At 36.2% G+C, this 20,750-nt stretch overlaps 3 protein-coding genes across 8 annotated transcripts; all 3 read right to left on the bottom strand.

The window, feature by feature from the left end:
* Positions 1-676: 676 nt before the first annotated feature.
* LOC125201215 (stearoyl-[acyl-carrier-protein] 9-desaturase, chloroplastic-like) lies at positions 677-4,191 on the bottom strand. Of its 2 annotated transcripts, none has more exons than XM_048099238.1 (3): positions 3,886-4,191; positions 2,267-2,762; positions 677-1,401 (listed from the first exon to the last, which is right to left on the bottom strand). In XM_048099238.1, exons 1-3 carry the CDS (start codon positions 3,990-3,992, stop codon positions 835-837), a joined length of 1,170 nt encoding a protein of 389 aa, XP_047955195.1. In that variant the 5' UTR covers positions 3,993-4,191; the 3' UTR covers positions 677-834. The 2 variants fall into 2 exon arrangements, with proteins under 2 accessions (XP_047955195.1, XP_047955196.1); XM_048099239.1 differs by lacking the exon at positions 3,886-4,191 and adding an exon at positions 2,913-3,758.
* A 7,683-nt stretch (positions 4,192-11,874) lies between these two features.
* Positions 11,875-17,135, bottom strand: LOC125202127 (chromatin assembly factor 1 subunit FAS1-like). Of its 5 annotated transcripts, none has more exons than XM_048100481.1 (13): positions 16,928-17,135; positions 16,349-16,822; positions 15,901-16,000; positions 15,598-15,745; positions 15,404-15,527; positions 14,836-15,203; positions 14,451-14,738; positions 13,714-13,795; positions 13,514-13,645; positions 12,932-13,357; positions 12,716-12,853; positions 12,418-12,463; positions 11,875-12,338 (listed from the first exon to the last, which is right to left on the bottom strand). In XM_048100481.1, the coding sequence occupies exons 2-13, from the start codon at positions 16,808-16,810 to the stop codon at positions 12,259-12,261; spliced, it is 2,394 nt and encodes a 797-aa protein (XP_047956438.1). In that variant the 5' UTR covers positions 16,811-16,822; positions 16,928-17,135; the 3' UTR covers positions 11,875-12,258. The 5 variants fall into 5 exon arrangements, with proteins under 5 accessions (XP_047956438.1, XP_047956447.1, XP_047956462.1 ...); XM_048100490.1 differs by having other exon boundaries at positions 16,943-17,135; XM_048100505.1 differs by having other exon boundaries at positions 16,953-17,135.
* Positions 17,136-17,936: 801 nt separating this feature from the next.
* On the bottom strand, positions 17,937-20,258 carry LOC125201900 (protein HEADING DATE 3A-like). Its single transcript, XM_048100188.1, has 4 exons — positions 19,967-20,258; positions 19,799-19,860; positions 18,871-18,911; positions 17,937-18,324 (listed from the first exon to the last, which is right to left on the bottom strand). The coding sequence occupies exons 1-4, from the start codon at positions 20,162-20,164 to the stop codon at positions 18,095-18,097; spliced, it is 531 nt and encodes a 176-aa protein (XP_047956145.1). The 5' UTR covers positions 20,165-20,258; the 3' UTR covers positions 17,937-18,094.
* Positions 20,259-20,750: the final 492 nt, after the last annotated feature.

Raw genomic sequence — 20,750 nt, 5'->3', positions numbered from 1 at the left:
AACTTTTTTTAAACAAAGTGAATAAAAAATATACAAATTTCACTTTTACATATTACTCCCTCCATCCCCGATTAACAGTCACACTTTTCCATTTCGGTCCGTCCCCAATTAAGAGACACATCATTTTTACCATAAATAGTAAGTAGGTTCCACATTCCACTAACTCAATTCACTCACATTTTATTATAAAATCAATATAAAAAAATGGGTCACACATTCCACTGACTTTTTCAACCAACTTTTCTTTACATTTCTTAAAACTCGTGTCCGGTCAAAGTGTGACTCTTAATCGGGGACGGAGGGAGTACAATTTAAACATAATAATTGAGTAAACTATGAGATTTATTTATTAAAAATGTAAATAAAATAGTAAGTTTTTAAATCACTAGAGACACCCTAAAAAAATAAAATGAATTGTTTTAATAGACAGAGTAAGCACTATATTTTTTAAAAAATTGAAGTTATTGATTGAATTTGTGTAGACTTTTCTTTGAAATAAATCAGGGAATTCAATTTAGTTTTTTGGCATTTCAGTAATTTGGTGTAAACTTTCATGTCTTGTATACTTCATACTTCATTCATCCATTAAAAATATTTCTAATGGTGATAGACCACATGAGTTTTAATTTAAAATTGAGAAAAAAAAGAGTTATAATAGGTATAGGGAAAAGGTGAATAATTAAACATACCACAATTTAGCATTGAAAACCAAAATTATAGAGCAAAATGAAAAATGAAACACTAGTACCACTAACACGACGTCGTCCAAAACACATAACAAACTCATCAATACAAACACCAAAAAAAACATTAGTAAAGAAGACCCCCTAAACTTCAAAGCATGATTTCTCTACCATATATCCAGCTGAATGGAACTCTCACCGCTGCCTTTCCTTTAGCTTTATGCTGTGCTCTCTCCTCCAGTTTCCGAATCCGAGGCGGCAGCCCGCACACGTATTCCTGCGCCTTCCGCCCCTCACCAGAGAGCCCGGTGAGCTTCTCGACCTCCCAATGCGCCACCAAGAACTCCAAGATGTCCGCGTAGTCCTTGGCTGTGTACACTCCGAGCTTCTGAGCGACCGCAGAGAAGTTCTCGAAGAGAGCGTCGTCGCTCCCGTCGTACATCAGGTGAGCCGGCATTGCGATCTTCTTCCTCATCATGTCGGCCAGGGATAGCACGGTGCCGTCGGGGTCGACCTCGAAGAGCTTCTCGACGATCTTGGTGTAGGCCGTCTCGTGGCGCTTCTCGTCCGCGGCGATGGTCCCACATATCTGAGCCAGCTTGATGTCGCCGTGTTGCTTGGCGAGCCGGGCCGTGTTCCCGTGCGAGACGAATGTCGCCCTCTCTTGGAACGAGGTGTAGATGAATCCGAGGTACGGGTTGTTCTCGGTCCGAGGGTCCTATTGGTTCAAACACGAACATGAGAAAACACGACACGTAACACGAACGACAATGTTTTAAAAACCGGACCGGACCGGCAGGTTCGACCGGTCGGACCGCGAACCGGTAGGTAGTCCGGTTCGGTTCACTCCTTTAAACCACCAGTGCATTGAACCGCTGTGAACCGGCAGAACCGGCCGGCCGGACCGTGAACCGGAAACCGGTTCAATATTGTTTTGTATAAAAAATTTTAAAATTTGTTGTTGGTAGGAGTTGAACTCATGACCTCTCTTCTACATAAGAAGACCTCTACCACTCCACCACATGAGCTCATTGAATAATTTGAACATCAAATATTTTTATACATTAATCATTAAATTTTTATCTACAAAAACTAATAATTCATTTTAATTTTATATTCTTTAATATAATTATTAATTATAATATAAATAATTATCACCCTCTATATTTTAATGATGCTCTACTTACCATCTATATTATTAGTACCATATAAGATTCATTATTTACTATAACTAAATTTTTTATATTACATACTTTATTTATATACCCTAGCTATTGACATCAATGAATATTTTTATCTAAACTTAATACCTAATTTGTATTTAATTATAATATTATTTTACGAAATAAATTTTCTTAAATTAATAAACATCATCTATTTTAATACATAAAAATATTAAATTTCTTAATAATATTTAATATATGTGTTTATTATATATTCCGGTTCATGGTTGAACAGTGAACCGGTTGAACCAGTGAACCAGTAATGACGCCGGTTCGCCGGCCGGTCCGATTTTTAAAACATTGACGAACGAGGTAACTGAGTAAAAGAAAGTTCTAGAGCGTGAGGAAACACGACATTACCATCCCCGAGCCGATCAGGTATTGAATCGTCTTCTCGATTTGCCTCATGTCGACGCGGCCAGAAAGGTAAAGATACTTGTTGAGGAGATCGCCGTGCCTATTCTCTTCGGCTGTCCAAGCCCTTGTCCAAATAGCCCAGGGGGTCGGGCTGGCACCCGTCTCATCCCGGACTGCATCCAGAGTGTTGATCATCGTCTGGTAAGTCGGGAGAGCTTCCTCCGTGATCATGTCTCCAACCAAAACCACAAAGTAGTCATCGGGGATTTCCCTGCACCGTTCCCTGAGCTCCTTCACCTGCTCATGGAAGCCTTCCGATGCAGGGTCGGGCAGGAAATCAGTCGGCTGCCAAGACTTCTCGACGTGCTTAAGGAGCACCAAGATGTTGTTCTCAGCCCAGTCGTGCAGCGAGTTAAAGATCTCAATCTTTTCCCGGGGCATCGAGTGGGTCACTTGTGCGTGCACTTCTCGTGGTGGAGTGAACGGCTTCTTAACCTCTCTGCATTCAACACAATACAGCTCTCAAAGATCAAGAACTACCAACAAAGCAATGATCAAATTCAATCAAGGATTTAGGCCTATCAATAGTCGAATATTTCTCGATTCAATACTAAGTTCTACGCTGAAACGAAACAGCATCACATCTTACCGGACCAAGAGTTCGTAAGTCCAAAATCATTGAAAATGAACTACGACCTAACAATTTACATTATGAACCAACTCAAAACAGCAACAACTATCATAAATTCAACCAAAGTCTACACCCCACAACCATGGAAAAGCTCAAGCAAATCACACGATACAAAAAGACAAATCAAGAACTCAAATTGTAATGTCGAAAAGGAGGACGATCGACAGATGAACTAGACCAAACAACAAGCTTCCCTTGTTAAATACTATTAATGAGATAGGAAAAACGACTAAGTGCATATGTCACAAGAAATCAAGAATCACAGATGCCTTCTAAGACAAGAAATAAAATCTAGACCAAACAAAAACCAATCGCCAAACAGAAAAGTCAAGAACTTAGGTCCATGCTACCTAATTATTTTAATGAGAAGTGCAATGATTCCAACACGCTAACCTCTTGATTAGTCATTTAATTGTATAGGAGATTCCACCAAATTTCATCAGCAGGATGAACAATAGTAGTAGCTTATTAAATGACTAGACCACACTTGTCCACAACAGGAAATACATATTTCAACATGGAATTACTGCACTATGAAATAAATTAACACAGAACACATCATCCAAGCCAAAATGGTGCATAAATGATGAAAGAAGAGGGAAAGTTAAGCACAATGTGAAGCAATAATCTTGTTTCTTCAATACAGTATGACAATTTCTGTCCATCAAGCAATCTAAGAAGGGAAAAAAGAAGAAGATCAACATGCTCAAATAACGGAGAAAACAAGACCACAATGGCTTCAAACTCCCAAAACAGAAACAGGGGCAAGATCAAACGCCATGCAAATTGTCCACCAATAACCTTCAACATTTAAAAAAAAAAAAAAAAAAAAACTGATCTTGGCAATGCCCACTTAACACAATCACAAGATATACATGAGGAAACATAAAGAGATAAAAGTGAAAATAGAGAGAATAAATGGGGGGCTGACGTTGAGGGAGAATGGAGAGTTGAGGCCATGGAAACCCTGTGAGATCTGAGCTCAGAGCCAGGAAAAGCTGGGATCTTGGTAGGAACATAGCTGACCCTCAGCGCCATTTTTAAAACAGAAAAGCTAGAGAGGGATCAGAGCAAGTGTGTATGTGTGTGTGAGGAGTGAAGGATGGAGGCGCGGACAGCAGTGTTAAATACAAGAGAGAGTGGAAAAAGAAGTCAAAAATGCAAAATTGGGGGCGTTTAGTCTCCAAATTCTGTAAAAGCCCATAGTTTTGATTACGGCAAACGGGTTTTGTGATTGCTACTTGACAATTTCCTGCTCCCGGCGATGCTTCCTATGAATCTTGTATATTTATACGTATACACTAAGGTACAACGCCCTGATGCAGGTGTCCAATATTTTCTGCTTGTACTCTGTCTTACTTTAATTTTATTTTTATTTTTATTTTTATTTTCACATATTTAATGTGTTTTGCCATTCGACACGTATAGCAAAGAATATCTATCTGAGTATTAATACAAAGTAAATAGCTCTGTTATTATCGAATAATATACCTTTAATCCTTTATGGCCGCATTATCATTATCACTGTTGTTTTGACAATATGCATAAATAGATTGTACCACACATTTTCCTTTACAGTGTGTTAGAGAGAGAGAGAGAGAGTTGTCCAAATTGGGCATGCGATACAAGTGTTACTACAAGCTTTAAATTGTAGAAATAGAAACGTGTGCGATGAGAATTGATTTTTTCAAAGTAGAATAATCCTAGAGACTGATTAGTTGGTTTTGATCCTAATTCGAAGGCTAAATATTTGGTAAAGTCACATTTTAGTCGAATTTTATTTAGCGAATGTACAGTATAAGAAAAAAAGAATAAAATATTATAGGGCCTAGTTCCCACTTAATGTCCATACAAAATTAATAACCCCTCAGAAATATTGAACCGAATATTTGGACCCAAGCCCATATACTGCGGATTTGCAATTTGGGCCGAGATGCATGAGCTCAGAGGCGTAAAATCAACTCAATAAGCTTAAAACATTAGAACTTAGAGTTAATAACGTTCGGTAGTTATAAAATGTAAATTTATATATTGTACAAACTCAAAATACCTTAACACAGTTTCAACATAGTTTTAATACAATATTAACAGTGTAAAATTTCAAGATTTTAATGTCAACACAATATCAACACAACTTCAATCATTGATTACGGTTGAAATTCTGTTGACATTTTTCCTGTTGATGCTTTTTTGTGATATGTTGACATTTTTCAATGGTCCAGATCATAGTTTTGAATTTATACAATATTTAGAGTTTTCATTTGATCAAATCCCTAATAACATTAATACGAAGAATGTTATAGATGGGGAAAAAAATATGATGTATATTTATTTTGAAATGGTAGAAAACTCATGGTGCAGTGACTTCATTATTTATTTATGCCAGTTGAAGGAAAATGTTAATCCCTTCGTCTGGCATTAGGAGTCCTGATTGATCATTTTCATTCGTTCGATATTAGGAGTCTCGGTTAGACATTTTCATAAAAAATGAAATAAATATTACTCCCTCCGTCCACCATTAGGAGTCCCATTCATGGGCGGCACGGGTTTTAAGAAATGTTAAGAAAAGTGTGTGGAAATAAGTTAGTGGAATAGGGGTCCCACTTGTATATATTAGTTTTAAATGAAATGTGAGTGGAATGAGTTAGTGGAAGGTGGGACCCTATTACCATTTATGGTAAAAGTGAACCGGGACTCTTATTCGCGGACGGACTAAAATGGAAAAATGAGACTCTTATTAGCGGACGGAGGGAGTATAAAATAAAACACTAAAAAGTACTAATAAAAATACATCGAAAGAATAAAACAAATAATAATGCAAATGGGTCCTACATTCCATTATCACACGCTCAAATATTTCTTTAAATATGCACCAATTCAACCGGGACTCTTAATGCCGGACGGAGGGAGTATAGTATAACGAAAATAATGTTCGATTGTTTAACTGCTCCACATAATAATCACTTACAATCAGCTGCTATTACACAATTTTCAATTCAACAGTCTGAATTTTTTATGGAGTTTCCGAATTTTTTAATAGGATTAAATTCAACTAATTGCATTCATCCCGCCATCATGAACGAAAAAACATGAAGGGAAAATGAATTTACCTCCATAAATAGGGCCCACTGTTCTATGTTTAGACTTTAGCTAATCAAGGTCGGTCTCCACGTTCATATATACTCACTTCGTTCTAGATAATTTGGAACACTTTGACTTGATACGGATTTTAAGAAATCTAATGAAAAGTAAGTTGAAAAAGTTGTGGAATATGGGTCCTACTTTTAAAGTATTAGTTTTATAATAAAATGTGAGTAGGAATGAGTAGGTGGAATATGAGATCCACTACTAAAAATAGTAAAAGTGAAATGAAACAAATTATATGGAACGGCCCGAAATGGAATACTGGGTCGAATTATCTGGGACGGAGGGAGTATTTCAATAAAGTTTGGCAAAGATATTCACATTTAATGTATATTTAATAAGCGCACTACGACAGGATAAATTTCCGAATAAGGGTTATATTCGCTGACTTTTCGAAATTGAGGATTAGTGACATGCGCATTTTTCGGGATTTTGGCTTTTTTTTTTTCTTTTTCCACTACTTTTTTCTTATTATTTCTCTCCTGATATTTATTAATTGACCAAACCACCCCCTCAAATTTGATCCCCCAATCTTGAAAAAAAAAATCGTGATATTCTGTAAAGCAGTTCTGCCGCTTCCAAATCCCAATCTCCTCCTCCCCCTCTCCCCTTCGCCTCCACCCTACTCCGTATTACAGAAATATACTATACCCCACGGATACGTATACACAAAAACACAAGATTATGTGGAGTATATATATGGAGCAGTGGAGCATGATTTTAATGGTGAATTAACGTACGAGATAGTATCATACTAATTCTCAATAGATTCTCACATCACAGAAATCCTGAATGGGAGTGGCGACGCTGATATTCACCTACGGCACTCTGAAGCAGGGCTTCTCCAACCACGCCCTCCTCCAGGACCTCATCTCCACCGGCGACGCCGCATTCGTCCGCGCCGCCCGCACCCCCTCCCCCTCGTCTGCGGGCCCTACCGCATCCCCTTCCTCCTCAACCTCCCCAACCTTGGCCACCGCGTCTCCGACGAGATCTACGCCGTCGCCAGGATGGGCGACCTCAAGGGGATTAAAAGTGATATTTTCCTTTCACCTTATCTCGCACGACTCTACCTCAGCCTTATTTTCCTTCTCAATCTCCAAATTAATGATTTATACATGTACGCAAAAACAATGTGATATTCCGTATACTCTACGTCTTCTTTGCTTCATTTTGTCAATTTGTTGACTTTAGGTGTTCACTTTGCATGAAATATGTGGAAGCTAAGAAGTTCGAGATGAATATAATAAGTGAGTTTTGGTCTTAATTTTAATAATTTATAAGTTTTAGGAATGAATTTGAATATCTATAAATTCTAATATTGAATAAGTACTTAATATTCCATCAGTCCATAACAATACTTTAACTCTCATTTTCCTCCTCTCTCTTACTTTATCATTTTTATCTTAATTCCCCTGTCATATCAATTGCTCGTATTATTATGGGACGGATGGAGTAAATAATTGGCGGTTACATGATTTTGTATGCAACTATTTTAGCTATTTTTATAAATAATTTTTATTTAATATGACATCTTATAAAATATCACGCACATGACAAATTCAACAATAGCCAACAAAAATAATAATGTAACCTCATGTAAATTTATACTACTATTTGAATGCGGATATCAGTAACGAAACATCACCCAAATATATACTGCATAATTCTGCGTATGGCATATACAAAACATGCTATGATTCAGACATGGTTAAAGGAGTCTGGCAGTTACCTAATTTTATTAAATAATAATTTTAATTATAAATTGATAGTCATTTTAATTGTTATTGATTAGCAAAGATAAATGCATTTTTAAAAATTGATGGAATCTTTAATTTTTGTCTATAAATACATGTTCTTTTATTGTGGAATTATCTTTTCAATACAAACATTAGATAAATTTCATTACTGTTTCCTTGAAGAATTCAAGCGGGCCGATGACGAGAGTTCTCCTGCAATAATATATAGAGACAAAGGTGGTGGAGATATAGTCCTATGAGAAAGAGTGAAAAGCAAAGAGGCAAAGACGCGAGTCGAAGGTTGTGGAGAGAGAGAGTCATATGAGAGAAGGTGAAAGGAAAATATTACCTTTAATGCTTATTTTGAGGATCATGTTATGTTTGTGATATTAGTCCATATTTAAGTTTTTTTCTTAATGTTACTTTGTTTTAGTTTTTGTTAGTTTTGTTTTAAATATTTTTTTTGTCTTAGCTATAATATTTTTTTACAAAGAGAATAGATTATAGAAACTGACTATCTATAATATTTTGAAGTTAATGCATTGTATATTCATCTCGAACTCCATAGCTTCCACATATTTCATGCAAAGTGAACACCTAAAGTCAACAAAATGACAAAATGAAGCAAAGAAGAGGTAGAGTATAAAATACGGAGTATCACATTGTTTTTGCGTATATGTGTAAATCATTAATTTGGAGATTGAGAAGAAAAATAAGGGTGAGGTAGAGTCGTGTGAGATAAGGTGAAAGGAAAATATCACTTTTAAATCTTATTTTGATGATCATGTTTTGTTTGAGTGATATTAGTCCATATTTAAGCTTTTTTCTTAATGTTAGTTTGTTCTATTTTTTGTTAGTTTTGTTTTAATTTTTTGTCTTAATCAGTGGCGGACGCAGGATTTCGACTCTGGGGGTCCAATTTACTATCAACAACTATAGAGTATTTTTCCATGGCATAGTTGGTAGGAAGATAAAGATATATAGATAAATAAGGAGTAACGAATGATAAAATAATGGTGACAATATCTCCCTTTGTCCCACCAAATGAAAAGCATTTGTTTTTCGACACGAAATTTTATTTAGTGTTATTCTATAAGTTAAATAAGAAATAATAAAGTAAGAAAGAGAAAAATATTGAGATGTTGTTGTTTCCATTTTAATGAGGAATAATAAATAAGGATAATTTTTTTATTACAAAGTGTGTGCGAAACAAAAAAATGAAGTGTGCACATGAGATTTTATTTAGTGTTATTTTATAAGTTAAGTAAAGAAATAATAAAGTAAGAGAGAGAAAAGCATTGAGATCACTTTATGGGAGTAATAAATAAAGAGAATTTTTTATTTCCAAGTGTGCACAAAACAAAAACAATGAAGCGTGTGCAAGTTAAAATTAAAAAATAACAAAATAAAAGATGGTGTGTGAATGAAAGCATAAATTGTGCACAAAATTGACCTCCACTCGAGAAGAAGTCCACAACGTCCGCCACTTGCGCCAATGGATGTGTTTATCTAGAGGTGCCCACGGTTCGGAACCGCCGGTTCCAGTTTTGGAAATTATTGAACCGGAACCGAACCGCGTGGGTGTTTTGTGGTTTCGTTTAGGTTCCGAATCGGCAGTTTTTTACGGTTCCGAACCAGCGGTTTTTTGCGGTTCCGGCTTGGTTTCGCGGTTCTGGTATGGAACCACCCGAAACCGGCGGTTCTGACACGGTTTCAGTTCGAAAATTTTGAACCTGAACCGAATCACGTTCAAAAATCGACGCTTTTGGTTCGTGTATATTCTCACGGTTTGGGTTCGGAACTGTAACCGAAGGTTACGATTTCAGTTTTAACCACCGGTACAGTAAACCTTGGGTAGGTCTATGTTTATCCATCTTGTGAAATTAATATATATAGTAAAAGTTACAAATGTTGGGGGTTACCCCAGGCCTCACTGTAGGTCCGCCCTGCCTTGGTCTAAGCTATAATAATTTTTTACAAATAGAATAAATCATAAAAATTGACTATTTATATTTTGAAGTTAATGCCTTGAATATTCATCTCGAACTTCGTCACTTCCACATATTTCATGCAAAAGAGCATCCAAAGTCAAACGAAATGACAAAAGTTGCAGTAGGGTATGCAGTTGATTTTTGTCTGAAATTATCACATGTAACTCGATGATACAAATTAGTAGTAATAAATATTGTTATATTATTCCAAATACACACTATGTTATTGCTTCGATTTTTTATAGATAGATTTGTGTGAATATGTACGATGATACTTTTACTTTAACCCTGAAAGAAGCTAACCTATAATTATTACTTTTATTTTGTTTACTATTATTTACCTTCCAGTACTTGCACCATAATTTATTAAGATTTGATTTACTTTCTTAAATACTACTATTTCCTATATTCCATAGTAATGGAGACATTTTTTTTCGGCATAGAAACTAAGAAATGTGTGTGTAATGTATTAAATAAAAAGATAATAAAGTATGAGAAAGGTAAAAATAGAGAGAAGAAAGTAGGAGAGAGGAATAAGTTAATGAGAAGAAATGTGTTAACTTATAGTACTAAAGAGGGAAATGACTACACTACTATGAAACGTACCAAAATGGTAAAATAATTCTACTACTATGGAACAAAGGGAATATCTTTTTGTATTTCCACATATTTTTAATTATGTGAGAAATATTAGATTTATTATTCAAGAAAATCGATTTCAATCTTTCAAAGCAGACGTGGCCACGGTTCAAAATCCGCCGATTCCGGTTCGTCGAATGCGTGAACCGTAACCGGCCCGGATACCGGTTATCCAGTTCCGGTTACTAACCACCGGTTTTCCAGCGGTTCCGGCGGTTCCAGGCCGATTCCGATTCGGTTCCGGTTCTTTTTTTTTTTTTTTTTAATCTTATAGTTATAACTTTTAAATTAGTAAAATCCAAAGAGAATTGATAACGATAAAGAATTGCAATTTTATTAATTTGAAACTTTGAATGTAAATTTCTACAATACAATTACAAGTTACAACTTACAACTTGTAAGTAATATGAAGAGCAAATTATGAAAATTGATGAACAACTTAAGTAAATTGATAAACAAGTAGAGAGCAAATTGAGAGAATGAGGTAGAGAATAGAGAATTGGAGATTGAGAGAAAAATACTTGTTAACACAAGAATGAGATGAGTAGAAGTGATGAAGAAGGGAGTATTTATAGATGAAAAATGGGGGGAAAATCTGATATTAAAAAAAAATAATAAAAAAAATTGAAAACGGTCGAAAACCGCCGGTTTTCTGACCGAACCGCCGGTTTGTGTCAGAAAACCGCCGGTTTCTGACACCTTTTCAGACCCCTACGCTGCAACCCTACGCCTACGCCTGAACCCTAGCCCTGAACCGTCGGGAACCGGCAGTTTGTGTCAGAAACCGTCGGTTTTCCAACCTTTTTCAGCCCTACGCCTGCAACCCTAGGAACCTACCGGCGACGGCTACATTTTCCCGGTTAACCGGCGGTTCCGAACCGGCGGTTAACCGCCGGTTCCGGTTTCGTATTTTTTGAACCGTAACCGGCCCGTTATAACCGTGAAACCGGATTTCAAACCAGAACCGTCCGACCCGCCGGTTGGGAACCGGCGGTTAACCGCCGGGGCGGTTGGGTTTGGCCACCTCTATAATTCAAAGTATGTTTAGTGTTTTTTGAAAATGAGCATTATTTTATCTTTTAATAGTCTTATGATAGTAATGCAAATTATTTACTAATTAAGGGAGAAATGTCACTTGTGAGTTTAGAGGAAGAGTTCTGGGAAAATCTGCCAAAAATGCTGTTAATAAGAAAGCAGGATCTCCTAATATTTGGACCCAAGCCCATATACTGCGGATTTGTAAGTTTAGAAAGTATTTGGAAGTTATGGGCCGGGTCTAACCCATCTAACAAATCTTGACCCGGTAGTTATGGGCTAAGTCCTAAAGAGCCATGCAACGATCTTATACAAGACTTCACTATGTATCTAGGCAATGCATAGCACAATCGTGTAAAATGTAAATCCAGATGCAAAAATGACATTGCAATGCTTGCATTCATCTCAAATTATCAACAAAAATACTCGAAACCGATATATACATCGAGCAACCATGTCTGCTATCTGTGCCAGCATCAAAAGCAAAAACGCCATAGCCTGTTTAAGTCCGATATTCAGCAGTTTTTTTTTTTTTTTTTTTTTTTTTTTTTTTTTGTAATTTTCCGCTAACACTGGTTAGGTGAGAGATGCTACTTATATACGCGACTATGTCACTGCTACTTATATTACACGATTATGTCAAAACAAAAGGCGAACACAGTAGAAGAAGATGGTTACTGATGTTTGCATGAGCGGCCATGCTGTGATTCAACTTTCGCTGTGAGTTTTAACGGAAGGTTGTTGGGATGTACCTCTCTAGTTTGTGCTCATCCCAGACTGAGATTCCATTTCTTTCAAGAGTGTTGTGATGTTCCTTGTTTTCGTCGGACCCTTATCTACAAATGCACGATAAATAAATTGAAGCTGCTACTACGGAACTGCAAGAATTCAAAGGTAAGCTCAGAATTTCTTTACCTGGTGATATAGATATGCCATGGTTTCTCAGAATTTCTTTCTTAACCTGAAATGAAGCATTAAAATTCAGAAAAATCGAAACTTTGCATCAGAATATGCACTAAGGAAAAGACGGATGAGCTCAGAGGCGTAAAATCAACTCAATAAGCTTAAAACATTAGAACTTAGAGCAAGTACCATTCTAATATGCTATAAATGGGGAAAAATAAATATGACTTACATTTAATAGCAAACAGTGAAATCAGAAATTTGCATTTGAGAGCTAATAGAAATATATGTGCAAGCTAAATGTGGATACCTGACGGCGATTGTTAGAGAACTCGGAGATTTCAAACACTTTGTTCCTTAACTTGAATTTTGGAATGGCAGGAAACCTATCGTGTAGTGACTTCATTATTTGTTTGATGCCATGTGGATGCGACTGAATGACAGATATCTGTAATGTTGAGTCGAAGGAAAATGTTAGACAGAGAAAAAAATGTTATTTTAACTGCTCTACATAATAATCACTTACTATCTGCGGCATGTCTGAATCTAGAATATCTGCAGCGGTTGAAAGCTCTGTTGTTCTCGACTTGTTAGGTGAACTTCCTGGATCCTCGTCTACCACATCACTAGGAACTGAAATATCTGTATTTCGGAATCCAGGGAATGGGAGAATAGTAAGAGCTTGTAGAGCCATCCTTTCGAGCTTTGATAGACCAGTGAGCTCCTCAGCTGATGAAATTATGGTCTTTTCATGTATGAGATTCGTCTTTTTATGCGTGAGATTCAAGATGACCAATGGCTGGTTCTTTTTAAGCGTGCGTTCTGTCAGATTATTGAGATATTTCTGTTGCGGAAGCAAGATACATAATTCATCATTCTGCGATTGGTGTTCAGAAATAGGTCGATTCTGAACTTCTGAATTGAGGTCGTGACTGTCATCAGACTTCACTCCCTGCCCGAAAGCAGAGTAAACTTTTAAGAACACAAATATATATCTCCAATAACAAGGACAGGCTTGACCAAAGCCCTAAGCTCACAAACAATTCCCACAATACACGAGAACAAGGTGGTATTTAAAGTCCACTGAGCAATAAAAATAGTTAAATACCTCATCCTCAGAGAGGTAACCATCAGGAACAAAGAATCCATCTTCAATCCCATTGTCTTCGTCATCCTTTATATCCATGCATTCGTCTTCATCGTCCTTATCACAGTCTGAAAGGCTTTCACCAGGTTCGTCCTGTATAGCCAGTTTTTCAGTTTCAACTGCCATTAGGGGTTTAACCACACATAAAAGTGCTAGCATACCTCTGCCCAATCCTCGTCGCTATCAATATCATAGTCTATATCTGAGTCCTTTACAAAAGGGTGACGTGGGCCAACAATTTGACTGAAGAAGTAGAGAAGGCGATATCATCAGAACAGTCGCACAGATTTTTACTATAGGTGCTGCATCAGTGCATACAAACTAATACTCCCTCCGTTCCAAATAGTGGAGTCAATTTTTCATTTCGGGACGTTCCATCATAGTAGAGTCATTTTCCTATTTAGCATGAAGTAACACTTTTTCCCTCACTTACTTTATTCTCTCTACTTTTCTATCATTCCTACTTTATTATCTCTCATTTAATATATTTAAATATCTTTTCTTTAATCTCCGTGCCGAAAAGAAGTGACTCTACTACTATGGAACGGAGGGAGTACTAAACAAACGTTTTACTGCAGCTGTGGAAGAAATATTAATTTTACTTCTTTAATACTCGGCTAGATCACGTACGAATCTGCAAAACACTGCTAAGTTCCTTAACAAATCTAAGAAAGATCAAATATGAAACTATACAAGCATAGGTATGCAGGCCTCCCACTGTAGATTTGTTAAAATAACAAATTGAAAAGTATCGTACTCAGCATATGATAACATGTAGAATCTTCCAAGTTTTACTGTTAATAGGTAAGCCATAGGCGGTATGCACTATACACAACAAAATATTCTTCCAGTAATGCCAACAGAAGACGAAAAGCCAAAATATAGTTAAAGGGCTCACCTCTTACTGGGCCAAACACCATAAAATGCAGGCCTATTGCTCTTGTCAAATTGCAACAGCTTCACTGGAATTCGCTTTTTACTACAAGGACTTAGACAATCATTGGCATCATCCAAACCAAGCACAAGCTTCTCTATGTTCATGTCAGCGTCACAAGTGCGTTCTTTACTAGTGGCAAGCTTGAGTTCCTTGACTAGCTCAGTCTTAGGCTTCTGACGGATGCCCCAGTGCCTTTTTCCATTTGAACGTATTGAACAACGATTGAAGCGCCAAGCTTTTAAGTGTGATCTGAAAAGAGTGACACAAAAAGAACTCTCACACTTGAAGCACCAAGAAATTCAATAAACAGCCAGCACAAAATGGGAGAAGGGTGAAGGTAACGCACTTCAGTACATCTCCGACCACAATCTCATCCTTCTGGGCCAATACGGCATCCATTGGTAGAGTTACTGATTTCAAATTTCTTTCGACCGTGTCACTAGATGATCCGGATGTGGTTGCTTTGGTCAGTGAACTGTCGTTTTGTGAAGGCGAACTAGTTTTTTTCAGTTTAAGGAAGTGCTCCATCAATGATGCTTGTTTCTGGAGTAGTCGTCGTTTTCTCGACTCAGCTTCTTCCTTCTCCCTTCGGCGTTGCTCTCTCTCTGCTGCTTCTTGCTTCCTTTTCAGCTGTTTCTGTTTTTCAATTTCTTCTTTCTCGCATCGCCTCTCCTCTTTCTGTGCCTCCTCATTAAATCGTCTCTGCTCTCTTTCCTGCAAGTATGTTAAAAGTATCATCAAACAAATACGTAAGAAGCATAAAATCGATTAGGAAGGAACAAAGAAACGACTGCCTTTGCATTTAAAAAATATACAAGGAATGATCCATTACAGTCTAAACAAGCTTTTACCAAAATCAATTTCCACTATATAAAAATGTTTAAATGCCCATTCGAAATTGGAAGGAAACATACTCTTTGCAACATTTCCTTTTGACGATCATGTTCAATCTTTCTCATCAATCTCTCCTTATCTCTTTCGTGTTTCTCCTTTTGCTTGATTAACAATTGTTCTCCTCTCTTGGTTTCCTTATCAGCTCTTCACCATAAACAAAGATTTAGCAAATCATTAAAATTAGCTTGCTGAGAATCTAAAATGTGAAACATACATTTCAGCGCCATTTTCATGAGATGTGTTCTCCATTAGCAGCCGGATACCTGCCTCATTTGGAACTATACCAAGTTTTTCCGAAGCTTTCATCAACTCGTGTTGGCAGTTGGGAGAGTTTTCATACATTTCAAGAGCATCTATCATTGCTGAGACATACATAATTATCAATTATCACTGCGCCATCTCTAGTCACTAGTTATACATACATTATTGCTGTTTAACGGGGCAGTTGTTGCATTCAATATGACAGTAACACATTGGATTTTGTGAAAGCCAGCTAAGGAAATGAATTATAACTTACCAAAAACAGCACTAATCCTCTCTTGGATCTTTCTCCGACAAGTCCGGTGAACTTTCAAAGATGTACGCACTGCTCTGGGCAACAATTTCAGGTCCCTTGTCTGTAATCAAGACGGACAGTTAAGTAAAGTGAACTTATTCAGAAAATCACACCTCAGTGAACTAAGCCTTCTACAAAACGACGGACTCAAACATCCGAAAGATACCAGCTATAATAATTTCCTTTATCCTAAATAAATAACAACTCAACAAAAAACACTGTCTTGTTACAAACTAAATAATCTACCAAAATCCAGCACTAACAATTAACAACCAGTTAAGAAGCCAAACAATACACTTTGCTAGAAACGCTACAACCACAAAATACGACTAACAAGCCAAAACAATACAACATGCATGAACAAGTTACCATAAAATACATCACAACTAACTTAATAAAAATTCTATACCTCCCAATACCAAAGAGCACACTCAGCCTCGTCCTCCAAAACATCAGCATCGGCACCAAGCACACCATAGAACGATCGCTGTCCTATCATAAGCACGGCACTCATCACACCAGCCTTACTCAAACCACCCCCATTCCCTTCTCCATCCCTCAATTTCTCAAAAATCTCATCAACGAGCTTCGACAAAGGAAGATCACTCTCCTCCATTACACATGCAATCACACCATTCACATAAGCAGAGGAATTCCTAGGTTTCCCCAAATTTTCCAGCAAAACCCCTCTGTTTTCCCACACTAAACTCCTACAATATTTCACAAGACTATCAATTTCACTACGAAATCCAGCAATTCTCTTTTGGTTTTCTTCTGGACTTGGTGAAAAAGCACAGGGCTCCAATCTCTTTCTCTTCCGCGGCCTATTCCTCCCATCTAGGCCGCCATTGATCGCCTTAACTTCCACCATGGCTGCATGCAGCTGAAACAAACCCCGAAAATTACCAGCTAATTAAACCACCTTGACAAGGGAAATGGAGAAAACAAAAATCCCCAAATCAAAAAAATCCACGAAGATGAAATTAACCGAAATATTCCTCACTGCAGATTACACATAAAATCGAGGCCAATTACATCGAACGCTGCGTATTGACGAGGTGGTGAAGAAAGTGCGTAGGAAAACCCTCGACTTCCAAATTCGAGCTGCTATTACACAATTTTCAATTCAGCTGTATGAATTTTTAGTGGAGTTTCCAAATGTTTTAATGGAATTTAATTCAACATAATTGCATTCATTCCCGCCATCATGATTCATGAATCTAAAAAATAAAAGGAAAAATGAATTTGTATAATATAAAAGGGCCCACTGTTCTATGTTTTGGCACGTAAGGTCTCCACGTGGTCCAGGTGGAATTGAAGGTTAAAATGTTAAGAACAAATGTGTAAATTTAATTAATGTTAAGTTAATTATGATTATATCTCTGTTCATAAGTTTTTTGTAATAATTTAATTATGTTGTACTATATAGATTGAAGATACGAATTGAATTTAAATAACATTTTATCAGTTATATTATGTTGCATGCAAACCATCCTAAATACTTGGAGCTCATTTGTGATTTTATTTGAAGCAATACTTATGTGATACAAACCCAAAACAAAATGGTTGGTTAAAAAAGTGCTTGTAATATTTTCATTGAAATACTTTACCACTTAAGGTAATTCATGCTTATTTTTGTTAAATGTGATGATAGAAATACTCTTCACATAAATTTTCATTTCATAGTACTCCATTTCATATTCAATACGAGATATGATCATGAGTATCATTGTTCATTTAATTGACTAAGTCATATGGTGTAATGTATATTTATATGGTGATGACACGTAGAATTGACTGTTGAAATTTATAGGATATTATTATTAGTACTCCTATCATATAGTAGATGAAAATGTGGCATGCATGTGCCAAGTCTTATTCATTTAGAAAACAAATTAATGACTCACTTTCATAAATAAAGACGAAAGGCAAATGACTGGCCACATTAATGATTTACTAGTGCATATACGTATCTCACATATTATAATCAAATAGTATACAGAAAGGGCGAATCATCTTATATAAGATTTATTTCATTAATACAATACTATATTTCAAAATATAGGGAGAACTATGTAGGTAGCACTAGATGGATACAACCCCATATGGAACTTACTATAAGTTTAGTAGAAGAAAAAAAAAACTCAAAATAAAGTTAGGATCCCCGCCTTCTCCCACCTGTACCGCTCTCTCTTTGACAATTATAATAAACAGCAGCTACTGGTGAGCCGAGGTTGTAGAGCTCCGCAAAGTCTCTACTATTGAAATTTTGGCGCCATCCAGGAGCGTAAACCGTCTGCCGACCCAGTTGTCGAAACAACACAAACAAGAAACGATGGATTCCCATTGACGGTCGAGGACTCTCATAACGCACTATCTCTTGTCCTACATCATGTCACTCAATCTTAGTATTGATGATACAATTCTTGATCATGATAAGAAAATATGACTTATTGATAACTAATGTGGATTAGAAGACATATCTTAGTAGTACAACCTAATCATGTTTGTTCAAGAATGGAAATAAATTGACTAATGAAGGAAAGAAAAGTTGAAAATACACATTAATTGAACACACAAACTTACAATCGGAAGAAATGGGTTGTCCCCATATCATAATACTCTACACATGGTGCTTATTATCTTTTGACATTAGGTTCTTATTTACAATCATCTTGATTGGACTAATAAAAATATATCGATTAATCAAATCATGTATTATAAAAACAATACGACTAGTGTGAAATGAAATATGAAGTGGTTTACATATTTCACTATAAATCTATAATGAAACATAATGAGAAAATATAATACTACTATTACTATAGTAATTTAATTTTTATCATAACTAAGCATTTAGTTATATTTTCGATTATTTATTTATTCCTAATGGATAAAGTCATGCATGCAAGATTGAGTTAGACAATTCACCGAAGGTTGCCCCAGTAGTTCCAGGAATATCAGTCACCAACCTATATTAATTAAAAGAAAAAGAAAAAAAATATTAGTACTCATTGCAAAATATTCAATTTGTAGTACTATATATACACAACACACCAAGAAACTAATAAATTAAAGCTTTCACATAGTACATAATTAATGGTTGAATTCTAAGCTGTATATGAAAATATAATTCCTAATAAACGTGTCAACTTATTAATACTACTTTCTAATACTAACGTTGTCTATTTATAATAAGTTTACTAATTGTTACTAACAATACCTTTAAAAACGAGATCATTTCTCCACTCACAATAAGCAAGCTCGGGAATATTTATCTCGATCAAATGATCCCACAAAACCTTGTACGAACATTACTTTGTGTTGCTTTCGAAGGCACGTGACAAATCAATCAGTCAGAAAACCAAACAAAAAGATGCTTACAAAGAAACAATAGTGTAATACTGCACCATTTCAAGAACATAATCATTTTTATTCTTGCAAAGAAAAATATCACTGCCCCAGAATAGGATTTCTCAGTCTTTCAAATGAAATCTATTGGGCAATAACCAACTTACCTGCGACACACAGAAATATATATAGTCTCACTTTCTTTCTTTAAAACATCATGATATTATTACATTAGTAAACTTTTTCCATAAGTTTTAGATATTTTTTGCTATTTTAGTGCATTAAAAGAAATAAATGAAATTTTATAGTAAGACGACATCTTAACAAAGACAAATTATAGGGTTATTGGGAATTCATAAACATAACCCGTAATCCGAGTAAATCAGGTGAGCTAGCCGATTCACATTACATAATGAATGTGAACGAGGGAGTAATTGTCTACTGACGCCCGTGGCTATGCATAGAAAAAGTATATAGTTCAATGTGAGAATGATTATAGATTTTTTACCAGTGAAGGTACTCTCTAAGATTGGGATCACTAGGGCTTGGAGCATCAGGGTCCACCATCACCTAAAACACACACATAAAACAAAGGTTACATGAGTATATATCAAGAAAGAAAACACACACACACACACACACACATAGATAAATAGATATAATTAGAAACAATTACCAGGGTGAAGAAAGTTCTAAGATCCTCTCCTCCAACTTCAACCCTAGGCTGATTGACAACTTGAGAGGGCCTAAATTCACAGCCATTTGCAACTTCTCTGTTGCCATAAATCACTCTCAAACCAATGGATCTTGTGAAAGGATCCAACACATCACCTATCACTCTACCTACAACCAAAGGGTCTCTATCTCTTGGCATTTTTTTTTTGAATTTTCTAGTGTTATACTTTGAATTTTCTTTTCTTTTCTTTTCTTTTCTTTTGCATGGAGTATAAGAAATTTCTTGCAGCAGCAACAGACCAACTACTTATAGACAGTGGACACATCCCACCCCCCCTACCCCACCCTATCTCACCAAGACACACACATGCACGCACGTGCGCGTGGGTCTTTGTCCATTTCTTTTTATATCTACTTGTAAATTTGTGTGGGATCTTTGTATATTGTAATGTAAATATAATTTTTTTTAGGTGGAATATGGATAATGAATTCGGCCCCATGCTTCATGAGAAAATTATCTTTTAAATCACTTTTTTATCAATGGTTAATCTCATAACTTTAAAATTATTCGAACTAAACCCGCAATTATTTCAAGAGAGAGTCTAAATCGTGAATGTCAAAATTGCATTTTCCATTCAGACTTCCACGCAGCGGTGAGTAGTTGCGACTAAAATCGTTAATCAAAGTAACGAATCCTAAAGAGGGAGACCCTAATTTTTAGAGGTCAATGGTGCAACCCTAGAATGGATTAATGATGGAAACAACATCGTTTAAATTATATTTAG

Source organism: Salvia hispanica, chromosome 1, assembly GCF_023119035.1.
Source record: "Salvia hispanica cultivar TCC Black 2014 chromosome 1, UniMelb_Shisp_WGS_1.0, whole genome shotgun sequence".
NCBI classification, from domain to species: Eukaryota; Viridiplantae; Streptophyta; class Magnoliopsida; order Lamiales; family Lamiaceae; genus Salvia; species Salvia hispanica.
The sequence above is the reverse complement of the archived record's forward strand: the minus strand, read 5'-3'. Positions and strand labels throughout refer to the sequence as shown.

Coding starts and splice junctions, on each gene's coding strand:
- LOC125201215 (XM_048099238.1), bottom strand. CDS start 3,992: ATGGCGCTGAGGGTCAGCTATGTTCCTACCAAGATCCCAGCTTTTCCT. Junction 2,763..3,885: donor ACTCTCCATTCTCCCTCAAC/GTCAGCCCCCCA, acceptor TGTTGAATGCAG/AGAGGTTAAGAAGCCGTTCA. Junction 1,402..2,266: donor ACCTGATCGGCTCGGGGATG/GTAATGTCGTGT, acceptor TTGAACCAATAG/GACCCTCGGACCGAGAACAA.
- LOC125202127 (XM_048100473.1), bottom strand. CDS start 16,810: ATGGTGGAAGTTAAGGCGATCAATGGCGGCCTAGATGGGAGGAATAGG. Junction 14,739..14,835: donor GTGGTCGGAGATGTACTGAA/GTGCGTTACCTT, acceptor CACTCTTTTCAG/ATCACACTTAAAAGCTTGGC. Junction 12,464..12,715: donor TCTCTAACAATCGCCGTCAG/GTATCCACATTT, acceptor GCTTCATTTCAG/GTTAAGAAAGAAATTCTGAG.
- LOC125201900 (XM_048100188.1), bottom strand. CDS start 20,164: ATGCCAAGAGATAGAGACCCTTTGGTTGTAGGTAGAGTGATAGGTGAT. Junction 18,912..19,798: donor CTTAGAGAGTACCTTCACTG/GTAAAAAATCTA, acceptor TAATTAATATAG/GTTGGTGACTGATATTCCTG. Junction 18,325..18,870: donor AACTACTGGGGCAACCTTCG/GTGAATTGTCTA, acceptor GACATGATGTAG/GACAAGAGATAGTGCGTTAT.